This window comes from Erpetoichthys calabaricus, chromosome 10 (assembly GCF_900747795.2).
Source record: "Erpetoichthys calabaricus chromosome 10, fErpCal1.3, whole genome shotgun sequence".
Taxonomy (NCBI): domain Eukaryota; kingdom Metazoa; phylum Chordata; class Cladistia; order Polypteriformes; family Polypteridae; genus Erpetoichthys; species Erpetoichthys calabaricus.
In genome coordinates, this window is record NC_041403.2 from 53,837,582 (window position 1) to 53,863,474 (window position 25,893).

General features: G+C 37.6%; 1 protein-coding gene across 2 annotated transcripts in view; it reads left to right on the forward strand.

The window, feature by feature from the left end:
* The window catches only part of LOC114658379 (zinc finger protein GLIS1), a 399,488-nt gene that overhangs the window by 312,506 nt on the left and 61,089 nt on the right, over window positions 1-25,893 (forward strand). For both annotated transcript variants that reach the window (XM_051932942.1, XM_051932943.1), the window contains exon 6: window positions 1,971-2,118. In XM_051932942.1, coding sequence (XP_051788902.1) covers window positions 1,971-2,118 — 148 coding nt within the window. The remainder of the gene's footprint in view (window positions 1-1,970; window positions 2,119-25,893) is intronic.

Below are 25,893 nucleotides of genomic sequence, written 5' to 3' on the forward strand. Positions count from 1 at the left end.
ACATATTGATTAACACTTCTATGATCCTCAGTGCCTTCTGAAGATTTGTTTTCTTTTTTCCTTTTTGTGCCAACTGAACCCTGGCATATTCCAGGCTTATTGCAGAATAAATACTGTTGCCTAACAAAACCTTTTGTGAATGGAAAAATTTGCAGGTGGTAAAAGGCACTGCATCCTGTAAAGTATGTCTGTCCCTGTTTTCCATTCTTAAGGTGAGCACAGTAAGACCTTCAAACGCCTCTATAAATGTGTTCAGATGGGAAGACTAAGAAGGACCGGCTCCTAGCAGACCTCTTTATAAACCTCCACTCATCTAATTCCTCTTGTAAAATTAGTTAATGGACACTGTGGCCATCATGTGGCAACACTGAACCCCAAACCTCAGACACAACTACAGAAGGACAGTCTTGGGTTTAACCAAAGGTTATTTTTATTTTCAAACAGTACTTCTGACAGGCAGTGAAGCACAATACAATGCAATCCCATCCAATCCACTTTTCTTTTTTCCTCCACTCTTCCCAGTCGAGTGTTGTCCAGCTCCTCTCCTGACTCCGGTCTCCCCAGGTAAACTGTAAAGGCTCTCTTTTAAACCCAACCCAGGAGTATTTCTGGTACCCAAACTATTATCTCCAGGACACACCTCCAGTTGGGTGGTGCAACAGGGTGTTCATCTCCCGATAGCTCCCCCAGCAGCTCCCATGGAACCCAACAGGGCTGACCTATGGGACGACAACTCCCATGCTGCCCTGCAGGTGTCCATATAGGTGCTCGCCACAAGGGGTACCACCAACCAATGTATGGGGGAACTGCCTGCACATGGGAGGCAGTCTAATCTGCTTCACAGTTCTTCTACCTTCCCGACCAGGAAAGAGACTGCTACCAATCCCAGTCGGGATGCTTCTCAACCCAGGTCATCCATCCATTATGCTGGTCTCCCAGCCAGGTAAGGGACTCCCATCTGTTGGCCAGGAGGAGGAATGTCACATATCCCTTCCTGACCATGCGTTTATACTGGCCTCCTGGCTAGGTAACAGAATGGGGTTCATCCCAGTCAGGGACACTGGTCCATCCTTTACAACACTTATTTTACAGATTTTAAGCAACTGCCTTTCAACTTATCCCTAGTTGCTCCAGTGGCTTTTGGATATTTTTTCTACTGAAATTTGAACACTGTCATGAAAAATGTATCTAATCACTAGCAAAAAAGTACATCATGTCACAAGAATTCCATATTTGTTATAGTGTTGTGGTCTTCACTGCTGCCCCACAGGTCAAGGAGACTGGATATGAATCCCAGCCTGGACACCAACTATGTGGAATTTTCATGTTTTCCCCATGTCTAAGTGGGTTCCCCTGTTGTTCCAAAGATGTGCATCCTCAGTTATTTGGCGACTCCAGATTGAATCAGCATGTGCATAAATGTGCCCTGGAATGGACCGGCACCCTAGATGCCTTGCCTCTGATGTTGCTCGGATAGGTTCCTAAATTTGAATTAAGTAGATTTAGCAATATGATGAATGCATGCAAGTTTTCACCAAAATTTCACTATTTAAAATTGCTGCCAAGGTAAGATGTCTGTTTTTTTTAAATACGACAGTGTATTTTTTAGTCTTCTGTTTTATCCATTATGTGATGAGTCAGAAACTTGACTTTTGTTTTGCTTTGGTTTAACAGACGTGGACCTGGAATTGTTGCTTTTAATATTTTCAAAAGAGTGGCTCATTAGAGAACACTGGTGCCTTAGACATTCGAATCCCTGGTTTGATTTTCTCCCAGGAAATGAATCATCTGGAGGGAATTTTCAATGTTTTCACTTTTTAATTTGAACCGTCTCTCTCCCAACTGTTCAAAAACAGACTGCTAGACATTGCTGACCTAAAATGTTCCTGCAACTCCAAATAGGAAAAGGGGAAGTTTTTTTTAACTCATGCCTTGCTCTTCTTGTTTTTTTTCTCTCTTTGGATAAGCAGTTGCGCTCCTGTAGCCATCTAGAGCAAGATGTCCTCAGTGAATGTTTGGCCATCCAGCAACTCCATTCATCATCTTCCCAACAGCATCTCACCTTTCTCAATGGAAAATGCATGAGGTCGTCAGGGCTTGGCCAAGAAATGTTTCCAGGTGAGGGGAGGTTTCAGCAGGTGAATAGCCATTTATCTTTTACATCATCATAATCAACAACGCCAAAAGATATGCTGTAGACCATTAACGGTAATAGTCTTTTGCCAGAGACTTTTTGTTTCTAGTCTTTTAGCATAATTACTAGTCTGCATTTAAATCAACTGAGATGGTTTATTATGTAATACAAATATTTGTTTAGCATTTCACCCAGGCATTTTTTAAAAGTTGTCAAGGTCTCCATTTCAACCACAGGACACAGTCAGTTGTTCCAAATTCCAATCACCCTTTGCATGGAGAAGTGTTTTATGTATTCCATCATTTATGCACTTCCTTTTCATTTCTACCGGTTACCTGATTTTGTAATTCACTGTTTAAACAAATTAATATTATTGTATTATCAATGCCTTTATTTATTTTGATAACCTGTTGTAAAAAGAATGACCATAAGACATTGAGAAGGTTTGGGGCAGGCACCCGTTTAATTTTTCCTGGCTGCAAAATTGATTCAAGAGAACAGACATGTTCACAAGACTGAGTGCAAAACAGAACTGATTTAGTATAAAGAAGATGGTGACTTTAAAGGGCAGTAAGGGAAGTGATGTCATCAGGACCGGAACCAGAAGTGACGTCATTGGCTGCCCCAGAGCCAGGCGGGATTTCCCTAGAATGGTCTGTAAGAGATCGAGAGAGAGAATTAGTGCACTTCGCCACCCCCTGGTCTGGTGTGGAATTACATGTACTCAAGCCCTATAGTTGTCTCCTAAACATGTGTGTGTGGCACTGTGTTAGATCTCCACATGGTTTTCATTGTTCAGAATTAAAAAGATTTTTACTCCCTTAATATGTCGATGTAGGACGTGCTCTTTAGTAGATTTTAGTAGTAGTAGTACTGCCACCTGTGTAGAGAAGTCCCTTGATGCCCTTGGTTACTCTTTTCTTCACTGCTTGAAGATCTGCTTTGTCATTTCATAGCATGTTGACCAGAACCGTAGATAATAATGCAAAGCAATCTCTGTAGCATTATACTCTATATCAATATTCAGTATTTTTTTTTTTTAATTGCCACATTGCCCTGACTTCAGACGCATCAATAGCACACACCAATTTGCTCCATCCTCCTCCACAAGTGTTGTCTCACTCCCTCCCAACTCTGGCTCACCTTTTAGGAATGAGACGGCATCTTTTATGCTGGACCTAGTAGTACTTCCGGGGTTATGGTTTTATGTAATGGCAGCACTTCTGGGTCAGACGAAAGTCCTCTAAAACATGAAGAGTTACTCCTAATAGTGCCCCCTGGTGGCACCCAAGGACCCTGACAGAGTTGCCCTTGAAAACTACAGTTTCCAGACAACTCTGCGGGTGACCATACTGGTGCCAAACCAGAGAAGGACTGCCCCCTTTTTTACTGGGGAATGAATTATCCATCCATTATTTGTTTGTCCTGACTGGAATAGTAATCTACAATCAGTCCTTCCATTATGGCCTCCCAGCCGGGTAAGGATCCATCTTCCATCCTAGTTGGGGTAACGGTCCATCCAGCATGGCACTTACACCTAACATTTAATTTACCTCATTATTTGCTTCTGCACATCGCTAATGTGAGTGAGAATGTAGTGTCAATCTACACAAAGTCACCTCCCTTATATTTATAATTAGGTTTCTTTTGCCTGTGTTGTATTTTGTAATGGTTTACATTAGGCTGTATTTTACAAATGTTCATCTCAGACGGAAAATTTCCCAAATCTTTTTGAATTGCTTTAGCTGGCTTTTGAAATCTGAAAATCTGTTTAATTTTATAGTCATCTGTTGTGATGAGGGCAAAAATTTGCAAAACAAATTTTGGTTCCTGCGAATTTTTCTTCCGGCAAAAACTGTACCATTGACACAAGAAGAAAGACATTTAATCCTGTCTGGAAGTTTTTACATGTGTTTGCCTGTCGATTAATATTTAATAAAGATTTCTAGTGAAAAAAAATAATTAGAGGTGGACATTTCTTGAACCACCACACACCTGCTGGTAGCAGGTGTTAGGACCGAGTTCTTTTTTCTGAGATTTTGTATGTTTTTCTCTATCAACTATGATAACCAGACGTTCATTTTGGCAGTTTTTTGTGTGACCCGGTTTGATTCTGCCATCTATTTGTGGCGATTTCCTTCATTTTCATGGTTAAATATTTTTTGGACCATGTTGTCAATTATTTCGGTTTTCACACTTGCCACCATTTTGGAGCTCCCGTCTTTAGGTCAAACGAGGCCGTTGTTAGGAGTATTTCCTCCGAGACCACAGCATGATGTGACAGGATAAAAGGTCTTCCTGGAATTAAATTCCTCTTCCAACCTTTGGATTCACAGCCCTTTTCTAATCGCTCTTGCAAAATCTCTTACTAACGACATTTTGCTTAATGACTTCTTTGGTCTGTTTTTTTGATGACGAATTTTGTCTCTCATTTTGGCCTTGATGCTTGTCCTTTTTGATCTCATGGTATTGGCCCTGTTTTGGCTTTCCTCTTTTCTCCTGGCTCACTCTCAAATCCATAAAAATAAGATCCCAATAATCCCAATAATGATGACTGTCTTGGCAATCACAATCCTAAAGATGTACCTGAGACAGAAAAGAAACTTGAAGCTCCATGGCACTCAGGGAGTGCATGTTCTCAACCTCTTCTGTGGGAATCAAGAAACAGGAAAGTGTGCTTGCTAGGTAATGGTGGGGAGGGTTGGGGGTTGATGGCTTCTCATATAATGAGAAACATAGTAATGAGCATGATAGTGTGTGATAGTGTGTCTTCCTCTAGAAAATATGCAGCATGTCACATTTTTAAAAAATACACTATGCTTTCCCATAATGATATTTACAAGTGGTTTAAATAGAATTGATTTGACTAGTATGTGACAGATTACATGCTGCAGAAATGAACACATGAAAACACGGAACTGTGAATGAGGCTTTACGGAGCAGTAATTCCTTTTTTCCACCTCAAGGAAACCCTTAAAAAGAGGTTACAAAATTGTCTGCAGAGTCAGTTTTAGTGTCAGTTTCGTGAAACTGTATCCAAAGTAAAATTTCACTCATCTCTAGTCATCCGCAAAATTTTTCTAGTTTCCAAATCACTTCAAAGTCAGGGTCAACGATATAAAATAAAAAGAGTAATAGTTTAAGCCCAAACACTAAAGAACATCGCCAACGCCCTCAGCCAATGTGCACCATTCTCTTTTTACCTTTAAATTTTTTTCTCTCCTAATCAGCTCCATTTTTAATAACTTACAGCTGATGTCAGACATTTCCTAATTAGCAGAAAAACATTAGAAAAGTTTCTTAATTATTATCTTTACAGTATACATTGCTGCAGAAGTGATTCAAAATTCCATGTCACACATATGCGTTTTTTTCTCTACATCACATTGTCTAATAAATGACATTAAGAAATAGTTAGGCAAAAATTCTTTCCACAAAGAAAGAAATATGGAAAGATTCATGTGCACACTCCTAATTCCATAAAAGCCACAATAATAAGCAGAGCAGTTTACCTTTGGGATTGTCCTCTGTTCTTGTGGCCTTTATATACAGACTGTAAAATATTTACTGTTGTGTAAGCTGAAAAAGCAGAGGCAGTAAGCCAATAAAGGCAAAATAACAAAAAAGTCTTAATTTATTAAAGTGCCTTCCTCTGGGAGATGTCAAAGATGCTTTGTGCTTTAGCCAGCAGAAATATCTTTTAGAATGAAGCACTACACATTACTAAAAAAAAACTCCTGTGAACGGGGCCGTCCAAGTCTTCTCTGTTGCACTGACTTCAGGATTGCACAATGGCAAACCTCAGCTATTCCAAACAGTTTACTAGAGGAGTGTGCCCACATTCAGGGCATCCTCTCTGGGCAGTGTGGGCTTAGATTGGTGCCTGCAAGTCTCTAAACTCTTTCTTCCTAGATTGTTGAATTCTCTGTTTTTGTAAATATGATTATATATTGCAGCAATCATGGGCCCTGTACATTACATATTGCCTTTTTGGTAACAGATGTTAATGCCAAAGGGAAAACCGTTTAAGATGGTGATTGATGATTTCTATGTAATGAATTGTTGTTGTTAGTATTTCAGAAACATGTCAGATTTTGGGGGTGGGGGCTAGTAATATAAAGGCTACATTGGCACACACGGCATTGAAATAAAATCAGAGTAGACCTTTTTGGCTAACTCATTAAGAACTGTCAGCGCTTGAGGTTTGGGGAGGATTATTGAAAAAAAAAATAACCTGCTTTCCAAAAAGTCAGCTTCACTTAAAAGAAAAAAATGTTTTACGCTGCACTTTACACACAGAGGTGTGTTTGAAAGAGCTAGTATACCATGAATTGCAACAGACATTTTGAAAACAGAACCACTTAGACCCAAGCAGACTTCAGAGGGACTTTTCTCTGTGTCTGAACTGTAACATAAATCAACAAATAAAAATAAAAGGTGACAGCCTTATGTAAAAAAGCTGTTTTATTATCCAGGAATACTTACTAGATGACTCTTTAAGGAATGCAGGGATGCTGACTTATAGCAGTTTAATGCTTTTATAAATTCGTAAACAATCTTTATATTTTATGTTATGATTACAAATATGTTCTGCATTTACATTGACAAGACAAAATATATCAACCCTTTAGAAATAACCAACTTTATATATAAATCTGTCCTAAAATATGGTCTGACCTTCATCTATGTTACAATATTGGACAAACACAATCTAATACAACGAGAAGTCAAACAAAATGACACCTTTTATTAGCTAACTAGAAAGATTACAATATGCAAGGTTTCGAGGAAGCTCAGGCCCCTTCTTCATGCAAATGTAAGAGTTAATTTTCATTACAATCTTTTTTGTGCAATTTTTTAAAATGGTAATATGGCCAAGCCTGTCACTTTGGTTACATCACAAATAATCATGGCAGCAGTTACACAGTCTTCATCTCTCATTGGATGCAAAACTCTCAGTATTTTTAGTGATATAGTTAACCTTATTTGAGAAAAGCGCTATATAAATGCAAAGAATTATTATTATTATTATTTCAAGTAACCCACAAAAATAGGACTTTGTGTTCTTGTTATGTCCCATTTTCTGAATCTGCCCCTTGATTATGTATTGCAATTTGAATGTTGTTTATTATTTATCTTTATTATTAGGCTGACACCATATCCAAGTCGACTTACAACATTTGAGATACAATTGGTTACATTTCTTTTGTTTTTCCAATCCGTGCACAGGCACAGATGAAGTGATTTGCTCATGGTCAGTCAGGCAGCGTCAGTAGCAGGCTTTGAACCCACAACCTGAGCCTTAGCCACTACACCACGCCGCCTGTTTACTTATTCTTGTTTGGCTCTCCAATAGTCTGACCACTGTTTGTCTTTTGACAATGATTTCTTGTTACTCTTTTGTTTTTTTTGGGGTTTACAATCATCTTTAGCTACTCTGTATGTCTGCAACACTTGGTGATGTCTTGTGAGATAAGCAGCTATGTTTGTACCAGAGTTTTCAGCAGAGAATTGAGATAAGCTTCATATTTACAATAAGTAATGGAACATATTGTGGTGGAAAGATTCTGGAGACAACATACACAGAGTACATTTCCATATTCAGTACATGCTACTAGGTCATTACTGTACAGTTTTCATAATAAACAATTCATACACGTGTCAGATCATGCAATTAATATTAAATACACAAAATGTGATGGACACTCTCCTCTTTTTAAATACTGTTCAATATTCCATGCTAAATAACAATTGCTACAAACACCCTGTGGTGCTCCTCTTTCCATATGTTAAGGACTTTTGCAGCTTTTCCCTTTTCTTCACTGATTGTTGTCACAACTCAGGACAGGTTCAGACTTTGGCTAATCAGAGTAAGGGCAAACACCGAGCCCAGAGCGTGGTTGTGAGCCAAATATGAAGAATGATTTCACCTGGAGATTCCTCTACGCAAAATTCTTTCTGCGCCACCGTTCACAACAAATAGAAAGAAACTCACAGCACAAAGAGTGGCCTTCTTGTTTTTTCCTTTGTTTAATGTTTGTACGCATTGTAATACCAACATTTGCTCTCATGTTACGTATAAATCAGGTCTTCTGTGACATGGAGGAGAATCAACTCAGCCACCATTTCTAGTTGAAAGGGAGGAATGAATTTGAAGGAATCTCTTCTAAGTAATGAGAAAACCATCCAATGACTTAAACGTGGACAGAACCAACCTGATTGTACCTACAAGATATCTTTAGCCTGATACCTCTTTTAACTTTATTAAACTAAACAGGGCGGAGTGGTGGCTCTGAGGCTAAGGATCTGCGCTGGTATCCCGAAGGTTGCCGGTTCGAATCCCTGTCACTGCCAAAAGAGATCCTACTCTGCTGGGCCCTTGAGCAAGACCCTTAACCTGTAATTGCTCCAGGGGTGCTGTACAATGGCTGACCCTGTGCTCTGACCCCAAGGGGTATGCGAAAACTAACAAATTCCTAATACAAGAAATTGTATAAGGCGAAATAAAGAACAAAAACTAGGGTCAAATTTTCAAAAATAATGATGGCTACATTACAATGTAATAAGGGCTGATGGCTTCACTTTGACGGTGACGTGCAGATTTTGTTCTTCCGCTTTGAAGAAAGCTTACCATTGGCCATGAAATTCCATTGCCGTGGGTTTAGCACTAACCAGCAGCATGTTCAGTGTCATTCAGAAACACTGTGACCCAAAAACTGGGGCTGCTCCTTGTCCACAGATGTTTTTGAAGGTAAGAAAACAATTAGGAAAACTTAAATTATACTGTAGGTGAACTGTTCTTGTAATATGGTTGGATGGATGCTGACTAGATAATTGCAGTGATGAATGTACCCCACACAGCCTGCCAACTGTGGGCCATTTCTCTCTCCTTGCGGGGCTTTCTCACTTATTCATTAGTTTCAGATTTTTTTTTATATGTGGAAAGTGTAGCCGATCACTTGAGAAACATTTCCATTAGGCAAAGTTGAGTGTTGACATTGGTGTTTATAGGCATATAAAATAAGTAGGACAAAGCAAGTAGCTGAGTTTTAATTAGTTGCTGGGTTTCAAATTGCCAAAACTGTGTTTCTTATTAAACAAGTTTGGTGTGACCAGATTGTCCTACTCACACAGCCCCCGGAGCGGCCCAGCATCTTTTGAAACCTGTGAATAATTAAGGTAGTTATTTCCATACATTTCACATTGAACAAGGCGAGCAAGAAGAAAACAATTTACAAATGCAGCATTCCTAAAGGTACAGTCACCGTTTGGTTTATCAATTGGTCTATTTTCTCTGTTGTTGAATTTATGCCTCATCATTATTTGGCAAATTAAGTGCAGTTCATTTGCTGGCAATAACAATATTGTCTTGACACATTACAGTTCTGATAACAAGCTTATCTTTAAAGAAATCTCATTCCTTATTTATGATAATGCAATCTAACAGAAAACAGCAGTAGGTTCAATTCAAGCTTATGACGTCCCCGTGTAGTATGCCATTGATCATGAATTGCAGCAGTTAGTGGTGCTCAGACTCAGTCCTGGGGCCCCACTGTGGCTGCAGGTTTTTGTTAAATCAACTTCTGTTTTTAATTGGACTGCTAGCCTAATGAGGTGACCTGTTATTTCCCAGCTTCTGTGTTTTGGAGTCAATGTCAAAATTATGAAACTATGTTTGGTAATTTTTATTAAAATGTACTAAGCAGCTATATGGGAAATATATTTTTTACTTTTTAACAATATTTTCATCCAGATTTTTATTGTTCTGTTCCAGGTTTTCTGGTTATTTAATGAATTATTTACTAATTAGTGGGACTGATGCTAAAGTAGTTGTAGGCTTTCTTCATTCAGTGTTGTTTTTCCAGGTGTCTGCTCTGCTTCTTTTTAATCGTCTTTATTATGATACAATGAAAGAAAAAAACTACACAGAAAAAGGTCAAAATAATAGAAAAAAAACCAAGTTAAGCATTTAAAGATATTGAAAAAATAGAAATGTAGAAATCATACTATTGTCCTTTTCTGAATATAGAATAAGAGAAGAGAAAAAAGACCAGCTAATAAAATAAGATCATGATCATGAGTTATTATTACTGATTGTGAATCTGGTTGGAACAAAAGCCTGCTGCCACAGAGGGTCCCCAGGTCTGAGTTTGAGAACCCCCCGCATTAGCCTGTTTAACAAGCTAGCCAGAGAACAAATAATTTGGTGAGTTCTTACCACAAAATGTACTCAAATTCATCCCAGACAGTGTACTATAGTGGACCTCAAACCGTGAAGCTGTGGGTTCAAATCGCACTACTAACACTGTGTGACCCTGAACAAGTCCCTTGACCTGCCTCTGCTCCAATTGGACAACCAGAAGAAATGGAATCAGTTGTGTCATACATGTTGTCACCTTGGATAAAGGCATCAGTCCTATAAGTAAATGTAAAAGCACTAGCTGGAAGTGTTTTACATCTTAATAAAAACATCACTGTTTGGAAGCCACCCAAGAGGTAAAGTTATTGCTTTTAATTCTTTCTTCTGAATAAGTTACAAGAACCAGTTCCAGCTTACTGTATATGAATTTCAGTGCACACACATATATATAGTATAGGGACTTCACTAGCAGACACTGACAAAGTACTGATATGGTGTATTGTGTATTATTCACATATTCTCCTAGTGAATTAAAACTGTTTATTCATATGATGCCATATGTACAGAAAAAAAATTGTAAGAATGCAATTTTGTTATAAGAACTACTGATGTGGCAGGGGGGTGGATCTGATTTTGTTGAGTTTCAGTTTCTCCTGAAAAAGTTTCAGTTTCTTATTCCAGGACAGTGAATTTACATTCATCCAATCTGACCTAGAACAACACTTGCCTGTTTCCATTATGCTCTGGTCTTATTTTAAAGGCTTTTCTGTTCCCCTTGTTATATTTTGTTTTCAATGGACACTGCTACTTTGTGGTCTATTTGTTTTCAGATGTCACATGTTGCCATGTATGGACAACCATTATCATTGTGGTGGTGTAAAGATAGCATTGTACACTTCCTTGTTGTCCAAGATTGTGGATAGGTTTAAACAAAAAAATTCTTGCATGCTTTCATAATTATTTTCTGGCTCTTGAACCATTTTGCTCTCAGTGTTTTAGTTTAGTATTTTTGTTTTGACGGCTTGGATTATTGATCTTACAGTTTTTGACTTTTGACCCATATTTTGACCACATTACATCTCATGGTCCCTTTTTCACCTTTCTGTCAAATTTTCTACCTTAGGCAGAATAGTTTCTAGAGATTGTGCATGTGTGATAAATCCAGATAATTTTATTTGATAATTGGCACAGGACTGAAGCAGGCATCGTTCAGCAGGTTTTACTCCCTCTGCCCAAAGAAATCTCACTATGGCACGTTGTTCAATGATAGCACAATTCTGCAGTGGAGCGTCTATGCTCATTTGACATTGGCTTCAACTAGACTAATGGCAGAGTGCTGCACTGTGTGTGTTCAAATTATCCATAAGCCATTGTGAATGTGTTTTATTGCATCAGCTTCTATCTGTTACTGTGTAATTAGCAAATTGCATTTAGTTTTTGATTTACCCTTGTATTTACTAATCTGCACCTATATGGAATATCATTTCTGTCAAAATGTGTCCAGAAAAGTCGCATTGTGAAATTAAAAAAATATCTTTAAATTGTGAAATAAAACCTGTAATAATGATATAATAATGACATTGCATTTTATAATAATTAGATGACTTTTAATTATGACTTATTTAATTATGCATTTTTGTCACAATTTATGGAGTCATTTATATACATATATTGCTGAACTTTTGCATGTGATTGTTAATTTCATAAATGGAATGTTACTTACTTCATTTTGGCACAAATGGTGTTCCATGCACCTACAGCTTTTTGTATATTAATTTAGCCTGGCTAGGCTTATGGCACTTTCTGAATGCCTTCGCTGCTAATCCCTTGCGAGCAGTGCAGAAGTGAAATGAAAATTAAAAATCGATTGACCAACAGACTTTTAATCACTGTACTAGCAGAAAAAGTGTGAGCTTTTATGAATGCTGAAAGTTGTGTTTTTTATCTTGAAACGTAGCAAAGCTGCTTTAGCCATGAGTTTCCTATACCACCTTTAACATTTAAGGGTATTTCTTCAAATCATATAGTAAAGCTTTCATTGTCTGACTGTGCTCTACATCTTTTCCATTCTACAGCCATCAATCCCCTGCTAGTCTGTGTGCCAGTCCCAAGTAAGTTCTGTGTAACATAAATAAAAGTGATGGCATAATGTATGAACAACAGCAAATTTGGAAAATCAGAGGAGCCTGGCAGCCTCCTAAGAAAATCAGTGGCTCATTTAACCCAGTGATTACAACCCTAGTCAGGGGAAGCCAGGTGAATTGCTTAATCAGAGGCAGAATCCTGTCTTCAATTGAATTTGCCTGTTTTTACATTTAGCCTGTGGTTTCTTAATTAACTTACCCAGTGTATGTGTGTGTTTTTTATAAAACACTTTGAACAGATTCATGTTAGTGCCTTCACAGAGGTGTGCTTGTTTAGCTCAATCTATTTTAAATGTACAAGCTCCTTTTTTAAATAAACAGCTGACTTTCATTGTATAATGGACTACATACAATATACCAAACTATTTTAATTAATATTACTCATGTATAGTACTCTTTATCATGGGCAGGCAGACTCAGAGTGCATGCATACCTTGTTCTGTTTAATTTGTATAATTTCTTTTTACTTTTTAATTAGTGTTCTATACAGAAAATATTCAGAATTAGTGAATTCAGTGAATTAGTGACTATTCAGAAGTAGTGCATGCACTTTATTGTTGCGATGAGGCGCTCTGTTACCCACTGAGGACAAGAAGAGTAAAACCAAAGAGACAAAGCTTTTTCTGCCAAAGTGTGAAAAAAAACAGGGAAAAAAGTTAATGTAAAACTAAAAATTTACAAAACCAACCCCTTTATCCCACTGGACTTCTTTATGAAAAACACGAGTCTTACCTCCACAGCAAAGCCTCTTTATCACTATACTAGTCTTGTTGAGCTATCACTCCTGCTTCCTGAGTACTGTGAGAAAGCTAACGTACACAGGTGTAAATGGTTGGGACACCACGCAGGAGTAACTCCCTTTTAATAAAGATGCTGGCACAAAAAGAAACAAAAAGGGGCATCAGTTCCCCTTTGACTGACATTCTTTGTTGTATTTAAATTTAGGTTTAGTTGAGAGCTCTATCGCATAAGGCATTCAAGTGCTCAAATGACAACCTCCTGCTGGCAGGTTGCCTGCTTTAAAGAGCCGAGCCTGGAGGGGCGTGGCTTGCTGCATGCATTGGAGGCTGGGTTATGCATCGTCTCCAAGGGAACATTCAGAGCTGTGAAGAAGAAAAGAAATATGTGCCCCCTGCTGCCGTGGGATGGTATTGCTGGTCTTACCTGAGCCTTTTGGTGGTCAGTATACGCACATGTGTGATAGTAAAATTCAAAACATTCATGTGACCGACCGATCATTCTGCAAGACTGTCATACATTGTTGTATCAATTCCAGCATTTCACATCTAACCTCTCAACACATTTATTTAAGAAAATTAGAGAAGGGCTACATTAGCAGTATCTGCAAAAGGAGAAACAACTAAAAATTATTCTGATTGGAGACACAATACAGCCAAAATGTTATGTCTCTAACCTTCTTTTCCTTTTGATCAGCAGTAAGTAACCTTTATTTGATTTCTTTAAATATATTTATTTAGAACAGTCCCTATGCAAATCCTTCAGGTCTTTAATATGATGTACAATATAGCATCAGTGAATCTGTGCTTCCCTTTTGAACCTTGTGAGCAGTGTTGCTTTTGAGTCCATTGCAGAATTTGCTTTTATTACAGCAGCCCCCACACCCTTTAATGATAATGTCCATCTCATCCTTATCTCCCCTTCTTTGGTTTGGTTTCCCTAATCATCACTTTGTCAATTCCCAAATTCTTAAGAGCTGTCACAACTTTGCACATCTTTAAGAAATTTTTTGGAAGTTTAAAATTCAATTCAGAATGTTTCTGAATGGAGTCACTACCCTTTGCGAATCCCTATGTTTAATTTCAGACATGTGGCACCAGTCCATGACAAGACACAGGACCTACAAGTCTTTGGAATGTGGGAGGGTATATTGGGTAAACCAGAAAAAAAAACCCATGCAGAAATGGAGAACATACCAGCTCTTCACTTCATGTCATTATTTGAACCCAGGCTTCTGAAGCTGTAAGGTATCAACTCAACCCGCTGCACCACCATGATGCCCACTCCTTACGAATGGCCATTAGGACAGCGTTTCTCAACCTTTAAGTATTTGCGACCCGAGTTTTCATAACAGTTTTAATTGCACCCCGCTAAAGTTTTTTTGAAAGGAGCCTACTAATACCAATTTGTTCTTTTTTAATTAATGATATATCATAGATGCATATTTTATTATACCTACTTAACTTTTATCGACATTTATCTAACTCTTTATTTTTCTAGTATCAGAATGTAGTTTAAGTTAATTTGTTTTGGTTTCAATAGATGTATTTTTCATACTTTCAATTTTTGTTTTCTTTTTTTCACATCTTCGCGCCCCCCTTTTTGTTAGTTCACGCCCCTCTAGCAGGGCCCACCCCACAGTTTGAGAACCACTGCATTAGGACATGTATGTTCTTTTTGTATCTAAATTTTCATCTTTCACATTATGCTAGGAAAGTTACTAGTGTACAAATGGTGTGAAGAGCAGAAAAGGGGACATAATTTATAACAAGTAAATTCTCACTGGCATCGCTCCACTGCCAAAATAATTCCAATGAAACTCAGAAACTGTTAAAAATGGCAAATTTAATAAAATGACAAAAGGGAGAGCTGGATTAAAAGGAAGCACAAAGGACTGGAACTTTCAGTGAAAGCTGTTGTCATCAATGTTTAGTTGGATGGCTTGATGGCTCCCCCACTTCTGTATTCATCCATTCATCTCCTGTATTTCTGTCAGTTTCTAAACCTATCTTCTGATGTCCTTTTTCTTCCCTCCAAATTAGCCTTTACTTGACTCATCTCATGATTCCAAAGTCACTGTGGTCCTGTCTGGTGTTGACTACTTTTCCTATAGCAAATACACCAAAATCCCTATTGAGTCAGACCTACAATCTTATAATGGCATATGCTGTAACAGCATCTAGAGGAGATGTACCTTTAAAATGGTCAGTTTCTGGACTGCCTAAATCTTTTTTATGCTGCAGGTTCCCACCTCTACTAGACAGGGAATGCCATACCATTTGTCCTTTGGTCTCATTCTCTTTGAGATTTGCATTGCCTGCTGTCTACTTTTGCCCTGGTTCCATGACCTCTCTTTCTCTGGGTTACTGCCAAATGACGTTCTTTTAGACAGAGTCTGCATCCCTTTGACGCTCCTCATCCAACCAATGTGGCATGAAGAAGAGCTTTCCTTTCACTTTGGTGGATTTTGTTTCTCTCACCATAACCTAAAGATTCTTCCCTTGCCCTCTATCTCCTTAAAGTCTCTTCAATCTCCAACAACCCCTTGCTCACTGTGCAGTCTCTTGAGCAGTTCAGAAAAGTTTGGGTACCAGGGACAGACAGGTCCTATGTGTCACAGAATCTGCCTCACAAAAGGTCCTGCACTGGCCCTTGGGATCCTCAAAGGCTTGTCACCTTACTGGCCACATAAAACACTGTGAACCATTGGTGTTGGACGTAATAGATAACCAAGGTTCAGTCCATTTTTGGCTTATCCATATTAAAAAAGAAGTGATCCTCTTAAATATTACATTTAATTTTTATAAACTGAGCATTCTCCAGTGGCAATTGTTCAACAAAAAGATGATTTATATATGCGCATCATAGTCTACAAGTATATTTTTAAAATACTGATTCATATCAACATTTTTTGTTTATTGGCAATTGGATACAAGATAGGCCATATGAGTTATTATAACAAACAGTATTCTCTATTTAGTTACTTAATATGTGAGCATCCCCACGCATGTTAAGCATAGCAATCTGCCAATTTAATAAACAAAAGCAGATTATGCGCAGCAAATTGAGGAACAAGATTCAAGAAACTTTGGCTGCGGCTCTCTCTGTTCTTTGCTTGACATAACATGCAGCTCAGATTTATTAGCTTACTGGCATGGGGTTTTATTTTCAACCTTAATGATTTAGAAAGTTGTGTATATTTACTCTGAGAGATGTAGAAAAAATGTATGGTTCAGCTTTAAGGGAATAAGTTGAAATCCCCATTGGAGTATGGCTCACTTGAAACATTGTAGAAGAGAAGAAAAGAAATTTCATTAGGCAGCCGGTTTAAGGTAGCAGAAATGTGAGTGAGCCTTAATAAGAGCTTCACTTATTCACAAATAGGGAAAGAATGTTGATTGAGGTTTTTCTGCTTATTTCAAGTATGTGAGTGACTTAAAAGCAGCTGCATTACTCACTTGGAGAGTAGCCAAGAAAGAGGCCAAGCAAACTAATATGAAAACTTTATAAGTGGATTTTGTATCTGCATCGTCTGATGCTGATGGTATCCTGTGTGCTAATGAGAATGGAGTGCAATTTATGAGCAGACTGACTTGCCTCACAAACCTAAATTTATTATTAGTATATCATGGCCAGTCCAGCCTGATGAGACGAGCAAGTATGTCTTGTCTTGGCTGGTACTTGACTAAGACAGAGTAAATACAAGACCTCACATAGCCAGGCTCTCTCTCTCTATTACTACGTTTGTCCACTTCACCAGTTTTATGTCACCCAGCTCTTTTCTTTTGTCCATAAATTCTATTCTTCCGATGTCCAGATCTTGCCTAAAACCCTACATGTTCCTCTCCAAGATTGGTTATTTTTACTGTACGTTTAACCTGGGGTACTTTGTTTTCTTTCTTTAACATACTGCATGCTTTGGTGTTTTCTCTTGATGTCATTTATGACCTGTCTTCACTAACGTGCCTACATTCTTTATTATTTCATCTGCAATAGTTACTAAAGTATTAAGTTTTTATAATTTGACCCCCCTTTTTTGACATTTTCTGGTCTTGATCCCAATGGCTCAGGTTTCATTGTTTTTGTGGATTCCACCCTTAATAATAATATTTTAATGAATTCAGATATGCAGACCTGGCATCCTCTGCCTATCCTGGGTCAGTGATTTAATTATTAATCAATCGCCTAGAAGCCAGGGCTTTCCGAATAAACACATGAGCAATACCTAATGGAAAGCTTGAGCTTACTGTCTTTGTTTCACATTTTTCAAACAAATCAGTTTTCTTATGCCCCCTTTTAAAATGTTCTAGCTGTTCTGGTTTTCTCTTTGCCGCCTTGATGTCAGGTTCTTGTTTTATGTCTTTCTTTTGTTGTCCTCATGTAAGTATGCTAGTGTTCTGTTCTCAGATCTGACTTTATCATTTAGTTTTAACAGTGTCCCATCTGTGTTTTTAAGAGGCTTAGAGTTTTAGTATTTTTTTCTTGCATGTATTTCAGTTTTTTTATTTCTTATATTTGTTATTTAATTTGGTGTTTTATTTATTTTTAGTTTGGGTGTAGTTTGAGCTTTTTTGAGCACAACCTTGGGTATAGCCAGGATTTTCAGCTCATCAAGTAAAACACTTTGCCTTTGGCATGTTTTGCCTTTAACCACATCTCCATCTTTATTGCCTGTCTTTTATTAGGTTGACAGGCATATAGGCACATTTTGGCACAGGCAGTTCAGAATTTATACTTTCTCGAATACATAGTATAGAGAAAGTATAGGAATCGTGAAAACATTTGATTTGACCTTGAGATTTTGATGAATCTTGACATTTTAGACCTCCCTGAATCTGAAAATACCATTTTTTAAATTATGTCTGTCTGTGTGTAAACACGATAACATGAAAATGCTTTGACCTAGGTCAATGAGATTTTGTACACCTGCTTTATATCAAAAATAAGGAATTTTATCAACTTTCGGGCCACTTCCAGCAATCAGAAGTGGTACTTTAACTGAATACTTTTGCAAATTTTCAAGTAAACTATGGTTGTAATTACAGATAGATGATTCAAATTTTGTATACATATTTATAATGATAAAAAGCAAACGGATATAAAATTTAAGAAAAATTACTCAACCAGATGTAGTATTTTATTTAAACAATCATCCAAACTTTTTGTATCACGGAAATATAAATGTGAACATGATATTAAAAACTGTATTCAATATAACGCATATTCTTTCAATAACTATTATTAATTTTATTTTAATGTATACATCATCAGTCTAACAGTAATGTATAAACATTGAACATGCCATGTAAATATAAAGATGTAATGGGAACATTAAGCTTCTACGTCCTCATCGTATTCCTGGTAATACATTTAATTTTATGATATTTTCTTTTTATTTCTGCCATCATTATCATAATTAAATATAGCTTACCTATAGCAATTTATTGCAGCAAATATTATATAATACTAACACTTTTTCTATGTTTTAGGTGACTCTTTTTACTTTGCGCGTAATCTAGGTAATGCAAAAGTAATCATGAAAAAATCCACGACTGTTTTCGACCTCCCTAAGTGCGAAAATATTGTTTTAACCTAAAGTTTGATTATAAATACAGATAAATGATTGTGTATCTATATTATCAATTAGTTATGATGACAAACAAAGATGTATGATATTTGAAAAATATTACACAACTGGAAGTGGTTCTGATGACCTTTCCCTCTATCTCAGTATACGAGAAGTCGAGGGGCGCACACTCCCGATATTTTTACTTTTCTGTTAATGACAAACACCATATACTGTATGTTTTCCAGATTCCAATTTGTTGACATTTCAATTCTTCACACCACTTGTTGTACTTACACATGTTTTTGCAGACATGTGCACGTTATTTGTATCGCACATGACCTCGTTGTGTCAGTAGGACAGCCGGGTTTGCCGTAAAGGGAATGCAGAGACTCTATAGGTTCTCCAGTTTTTCTGATCAGTGTGGAAAACCAGGCACTGTCGACCTGACTTTTTACATCTTTCTGTCTTTTGCTTTTGTTCATCCTTCTTGTGCTTTGTTACTTTCCTTTTATCAGGAAACAGCAAGCACAAACAATAAAGCTGTGCTGCTGTACCTGTATTTTTTTGGGACATTGTGCTTAGGATCGGTCTGATTTGTAACAGCTGGACCACCCAATCAGAAATGAGGGATGGTTATGGTTGGGACGTAAATAGAAGACTAAAATAAATAATATGATGTACTGTGCATGCAAATAAAACTTAAGCAATACAGTCTTGTGAAAAATGAAGTGCACCCCGTTAAATGTTTTTTTTTTTACTTTTTATGATGAAGACATAATTAAGTCTTGGTCTTTGTTTAAACAAATTCTATATAATAGAATGAAAATTTGACTTTGCAATAATTTACTCAATGACAAATGAACAGATACACCATTTCTGTCTGTGGAAAAAGCAAATCCATGCTGGGCTCTAACAGCTGGCATTGCCACCTCAAGTATGCACTCCTCAACACAAAATGAAACACAAAGTCTGTACCACTTAGTCGAACAGCCAGCAACTGAAAATTCTAAATAGACCACCAATGAAGGTGTAAATTACACAGAATATCCACAAGCATGGACAATGAAGGATGCTGGTGCACTGTAAGTAACATCGTGCTAAGGATGAACCACGGCATGACTACGGGGAGTGAACTTTATAGCTATGGGGCAGGCCACAAATAGTTGCCAAAGAGTGTTGGGGCACTCTCAGAATAAGGACTGTGTGGCTGCATGACAAAAAACTTGGCCAGCAATTGCCCAAGATTGAAACTCTCCATCAGGGGCAGGATTGCATTTATGCAGGAACTCTCTCCTCTTTGAAGACCTCTTTAGAATGAGACACCACTTTCCAGGAGCCATGTGCTTTTAAGGCATGTGACTGGAAGGGGTGTGTTCTGTTTTGGGCATTGTGGGTGGGGTTAGTTGACCTTACTGGATAGTTTGTCTGAACTGCAGACAAAACAGCAGAAACAGTCATCCCGACATGGTATCACATATCTTAACTTTGCCTGGAAGATGATCCCCTGGTGCACATGCATGACATTCCTTATGTGGTTATAGTGACAGGGAAACCCAAACAGCATGTGGTGTTACCTTAGCAAGCTCTGAGTCTAAGGCTCACCAGGGTGTTCTGTGATGTGATCTGCAAGGAGTTTCTTAACTCCATAGTACTATAGCTCTCATGCGAATTTGCAAATCAAGAATAATAAGCATAGCATAAGCACAGGGTGGGTTCATGGGCTGAAATGAAAGTTAAGTATGAACCATAAGAGTTACATGCATATCAAGTGCCTAATGCAAAATTAAAAATTAAAAAAAAAAATTATGATATATTTTCATTGTAAAAGTTTCAAATATTTCAGAACTGCAATTCGCACCACTTCACCTCGTTGTGAGCTTCTGAACAACTTATACATTGGCATTCATTTCTCACATATTACATATTGTATATATAATATTGGTTGTCATTTTGTGAAATGTTAATTTCTGGATTGCTCTTGAGAAGTCTGTCGCAGGTACAATGTCTGTTAGATGTCTTGTAAGTTTGCATCGTGTGTGTCTACTTAAAAAGGACAGGTAACTTTTAGCTTGCAGGACAGAGTTTTGAAACTGCCGAGGTATTTAGAGTGGAGTGGAGTTTCATTTGGCTTTCAATTTCAAAATTGCAAAATTCAATGAAAATATGCATTGGGGACAAATGGACACAGTGTGGAATTTATACATTTGTATTGCTTCTAATGGCTGTTTTGTATGTTTTATTGAGCTTATCTTTTTCATTTTCTTCACATTTTTCCCAAGATAATTTTATTTACTTATTATTTTGCCCATTGTTCCATAGATGTAGTGTATCATGGGAGTATTCTACCATTAAACAAGTATTACTCTCCATATTGTTTGTCGAATAACTGTATTGACTCGTACCTAATAATGTGCTATACTGTATATGGGGGCTGAGTGGCAAAAATGTGCATTGCCACAGGTGGAATTATTTAATGAGCAAGAGGAATAAACAAGCAAATTGTAACCTTCTAGGAAGACACAGCAAAAAGTATCACAAAGGTGGTGTCTAGCAGTTTCAATTAAAAAACATTTTCGGGTTCATCTGTGTTTAGACTTGCAACAGATGCCTCTGAGCAATTTTCACACTCTGTTCCATTGATTTTTCAGGCCTCATTGTCACTTAGTAGCACACATTGTGCATAAGCAGCCTGCTAACTTGGCTCTTTTTTTCATATCAGCTGATCAACGTGCTAACCAGAACTAAGTTTTTAAGTCATGGCCTTTCCCTCGTTTTCAAGTCTTGCCTTGATGTTGCCATTCTTTATTTTGTATTTTAAATCTCTTTTTAGTCAACACTCTTACATTTTTCATTTTAATACTACCCAGTATTGCCTACTTTTTGACACTTCTCTGCCCTCTCCCTGGTTCTCATTTTTTACTGATTGACATACTGATCACTTTTCCGTCCAATCTGGTTTTCATGTTGACCCACCACCACATTCACATACTGTAGTCCATCTTTAAATAGCACTGCTAGTGCCGCTAATCCCCTCATGCTGGTTTTGGTCCTGTGCCCCCAAGACCCACCAGTTTGATCAGTGTTTAACTGCCAGGTGCAAGGCCTGACATAGGATGCACTGAGCTTTGAGAAACATGACAGAGATGGTGCCCACTGTGATCGATGCTGGCCCGTCTCTCTCTGTTGATCTGGAACTGTGTACATCCCTTAGTACTGTAACTGGCAGTGGGCATGTGAGAGTTCCTGTGCCACATTCAAATGTTGGAATAGAATTCTTGGGCAGTTGATCCCTGAAATTTATAAAAACAAGAGCAATAAACAAAGTTTTATATAGTGGCCAAACCTAGGTCAAGCTTTTTAACTTACAAATGTATTATATTTAGACGATGGCAAGCTCTTGAGCCAACGCTCATGTGCACCATGTGTGTCATCACATGCTCAGGCTATATCGGGAAGGTTAAAGCCCAAAGGGTGCCTGTGTTACTTTTTCATGACACTCACAATGATGACACAGTCCATTAATTTTGACTCCTTATTCAGCACCATATGATCACATGGTGACATCAGTGCATGTGTAATTGTTTATTCTCATTTTACAAACTTTATGGGGGTAAGTGTGCTCTGCTATATGGAGCAGAGAGTCAGACCTGGCTGACCTGAAGGGTGAGAGCCCTCTTAGGTGTAAACCAAAGGTTTGATGCCTCTCCTATAACATAACAATGTAACATAATGTTCTCAAATCTTCTTCATCCAATTCAGATACATGTTTGGGCTAGAGCCTACTCTATTCATGTAACATAAAAAAGGACTTAGCACTAAATGGAAGTATGCTTTTCAGTGTGTCTCCATTTATATTGTATAGTCCAAGGACTAATGTTCAAATCATGTGCTGAGTACTATGTATTTGTGGGGACTTCTTGAGATTTTCTCTTGGTACCCTAGTTATCCTTACACATTTTTGGTTGTTGTTAACTTAGTAGTTCTAAATTAAATCACAGTATGTGTCTGTGTGTGTGTGTGAACATGGCCTGCAATGTACTGATCTCCATATCCAAGGCTGGTTCCAGATGCTGTCGGATTCTGCAATGGCCTCTAGTTGTACTGTACTGGAACAACTACGTTCACAATATGAATGAATGAATATATTTGTGTTCAGCTCCAGCAATTTGAACTATCTACAGTATGTGTTGTGATGATTTGTCACCTCATCCAAGTGTTGGTACTTCCCAGAATGGAATGTGTTCCTTGTGATTCTGCATTTGATTAGGTAGATTTATTAATGGATGGACAGATAATGAATTAATGTTTTAAACACTTTTGTGGTCTGTGAAGGATCATGGAAATGCAGAGGGTTTGGAAGAAGGACCCTCTCCTGAGTAGGATCATGCACATAATAGGGCACACTGACTTACATGAACATGGAAAGAATGTACAAACCAAACAGAGTGTAAACCCCATCTTGTTATTAAATAAGGGTTTAAGCTCTCTAAGTCTGTCATAGTGCCTTCTGTGCCACTCTGGAACCCAAAATATTTCAAATTGACAGTTTCTTGCTTAATTGCAAATGGAGATTATTTTAAAATGTTGGGGTTTTTTTTTGAACTGCAAGAGTATCATCAAAAATGAATAAACATGGCACACCAAGAAAGGATTGAAGGAAGAAGATTATAATAAAGATTAAGATGGGGCAGCTAATGCTAATATAATGGGAGCATAGGCCACAACAGTTCACTGTAGCCTGGTGTCCATAAGGCCAATGGGACTCCAGAATGAATCCTTGCCAAAATCACCAGCACCAAGCTCTTATTGAGCTTTACATTTGAAACTGAGCAGAGTGACATTTCTGAAGGAACAAGGAGAGAAACAGCCAAGATGAGTGAAGCGGAGTTGTGTTTGTGCTTAAGTGGTAGTCAGGATAGGTGGGCAGCAGCCCATAGTGGCAGTTTGGGTCATTCTAAGGTTACTGCATAGACCTGATGTTTCGGTGTTTCCATGCCAGTGTTTATGTGTCTTCTGCAACAGTTCAACGCTTCCTCCATAAATGGAAATAGAATTCTTGCTTTTTTATAGTATGTGCTGTCATTACTTTGATTGTGGCTACGTGTTGAAAGGTCCACCTGAAAACATTTACTTTACTTTTACTGCAATAGTTGCTCTGTTTAAGTAATTATTTTCATTCCTTTTTATAGTAATCTTTATTATTTTGTCTCTATATATTACTTGATGGTAGTGTTTAAAATAGCATTGCATCAAATATCAACTGACTGATGAAATAAAACATTTATTAGCATACAAATCATTAATTATTATTATTGAAACAAGACTAATTCATCCACCATTTTCCATCACCATTAACCTGCTTTTTCCAAATATATAGCTTTCAGAGGAAAACAACAAATAAACAACAAAAACATTAATAATTATGTGCGTTATTAATATTGTTTTTTATTATTAAGTTAAAATTTATTATTACGATTTGTTTACCAAAACAATTGTTTCACCTGCAGAATAATTTGTATTCATTTTGCCTGTATGAAGTTTCACTTGTGCCACTTTCCTTTATAGTTGGACTTGTTTCATAAATTTGATAAATTGCACCCAGAGGCAGGAGTTCAAGACCAGGGTCCTCATGCATAACGCCTTGCATAGAAATCACACTAAAACATGGCGTAAGGACAAAAGTGGAAATGTGCGTACGTACAAAAAAAATCCAGATGCATAAATCTGTACGTTCGCCAACTTCCACGTTCTTCCGCTCCATAAATCCCGGTTAGCGTGAAAAGTAACGCACGTGCACACGCCTACTGCCCCACCCAAACTCCTCCCAGAATTACACTTCTTTGAATATGCAAATCAATATAAATAGCCCTTAAGCTCAGCGTTCTGTGAAAAGGCAATGGCAAAAGCACAAGGGAAATAAAAGAATTTCAGTGAATACCAAGTGGAGGCAAGGAAAACGTACTATTTGTTAGTTTAAATAGTGATATAAACAACAAAAGGAAGTTGATCGCGTGACATAGAATGTCGGAGAAACTTGAAAGCTCAAGTTCACAAAGTCGCACAGTGCCCAAAATAAAAAAGAAGTTGTCAGATATCAAAGTCGCTGTAAAAAGGCGAGTCATAGCCCATTATCTGAGTGTCATATGAAAGCTTATTAGGGTACAGAGAAAAGAAAAAAACTAAAGACACAGTGAGAAAAAAACCTTGAAATGTCAACTTTAATCTTGAAATTTCCACTTTAATTACATAGTTTATTTTGTCATTAAAGTTGAACATCATAAACTTCATCTTAAAATCATTTAATTTACTAGTTTCTCAAATACCATCGTAACTAAAGTAGCACATTAAATGCTTTGTTTTGTATGTGTTCTTCTATGTGCTCTATGTGTGTGAATCACTACGTGCTTCTTAAACGGGCTTTCTCTACCTCCGACAGGACACAGAATCCATTACATTCGTGATATTACAGATCTCTGAATAATTAAAATACAGAGATGTATACTTGATATCATTTTCATGCATGTTATTAAACATGGGAACACAGTGGCGCAGTGATAGTGACGAACTGGCGCCCTGTCCAGAGATTTTTCCTGCCTCCCACAAGATGCTTGCTGCGTCATGTGCAACCTTCAATGAAATAATTTATTGCAGCAGTACTGTCTCTTTCAAACATACTAATCTCCAATTCCTATCCTTCCTTTTCTTTCTCCAAATATCCAATCACCACACAATCAGCTTTGTAATAGATGCTAAGCCATCTATAAGCTTAGAACGCTGATTCTTCGAAACTTTTAAGGATCACTGAAATATCTTTGTAGTACATGTTTAATTATTCCATCTATCTATCCTTCCAGTGTCGCGCCAGCACCAGCAAGAATACAGCGCGAGGCAGGAACAATCCCTGAACGGGGCACCAGCTCCTCGCTAGCGCTGCGGCACCGTGTCCTCACATGTTTAATTATTAACCATATAGATTATTTAAATGATGTTATCATTTTATCTGTATAATGTAATAAACATATTTTGCTGCATTTCATCTTAAAAATGATATTGTCATCATATGTAAATGCGCAATTTATAAAGTGGCTCAGGTTGTGCAATATTATAACTGTATCACAAGTTTACAATGAGGTAATTGTTCAGGTTATTCTGTTTCTCTTCTCGGTAC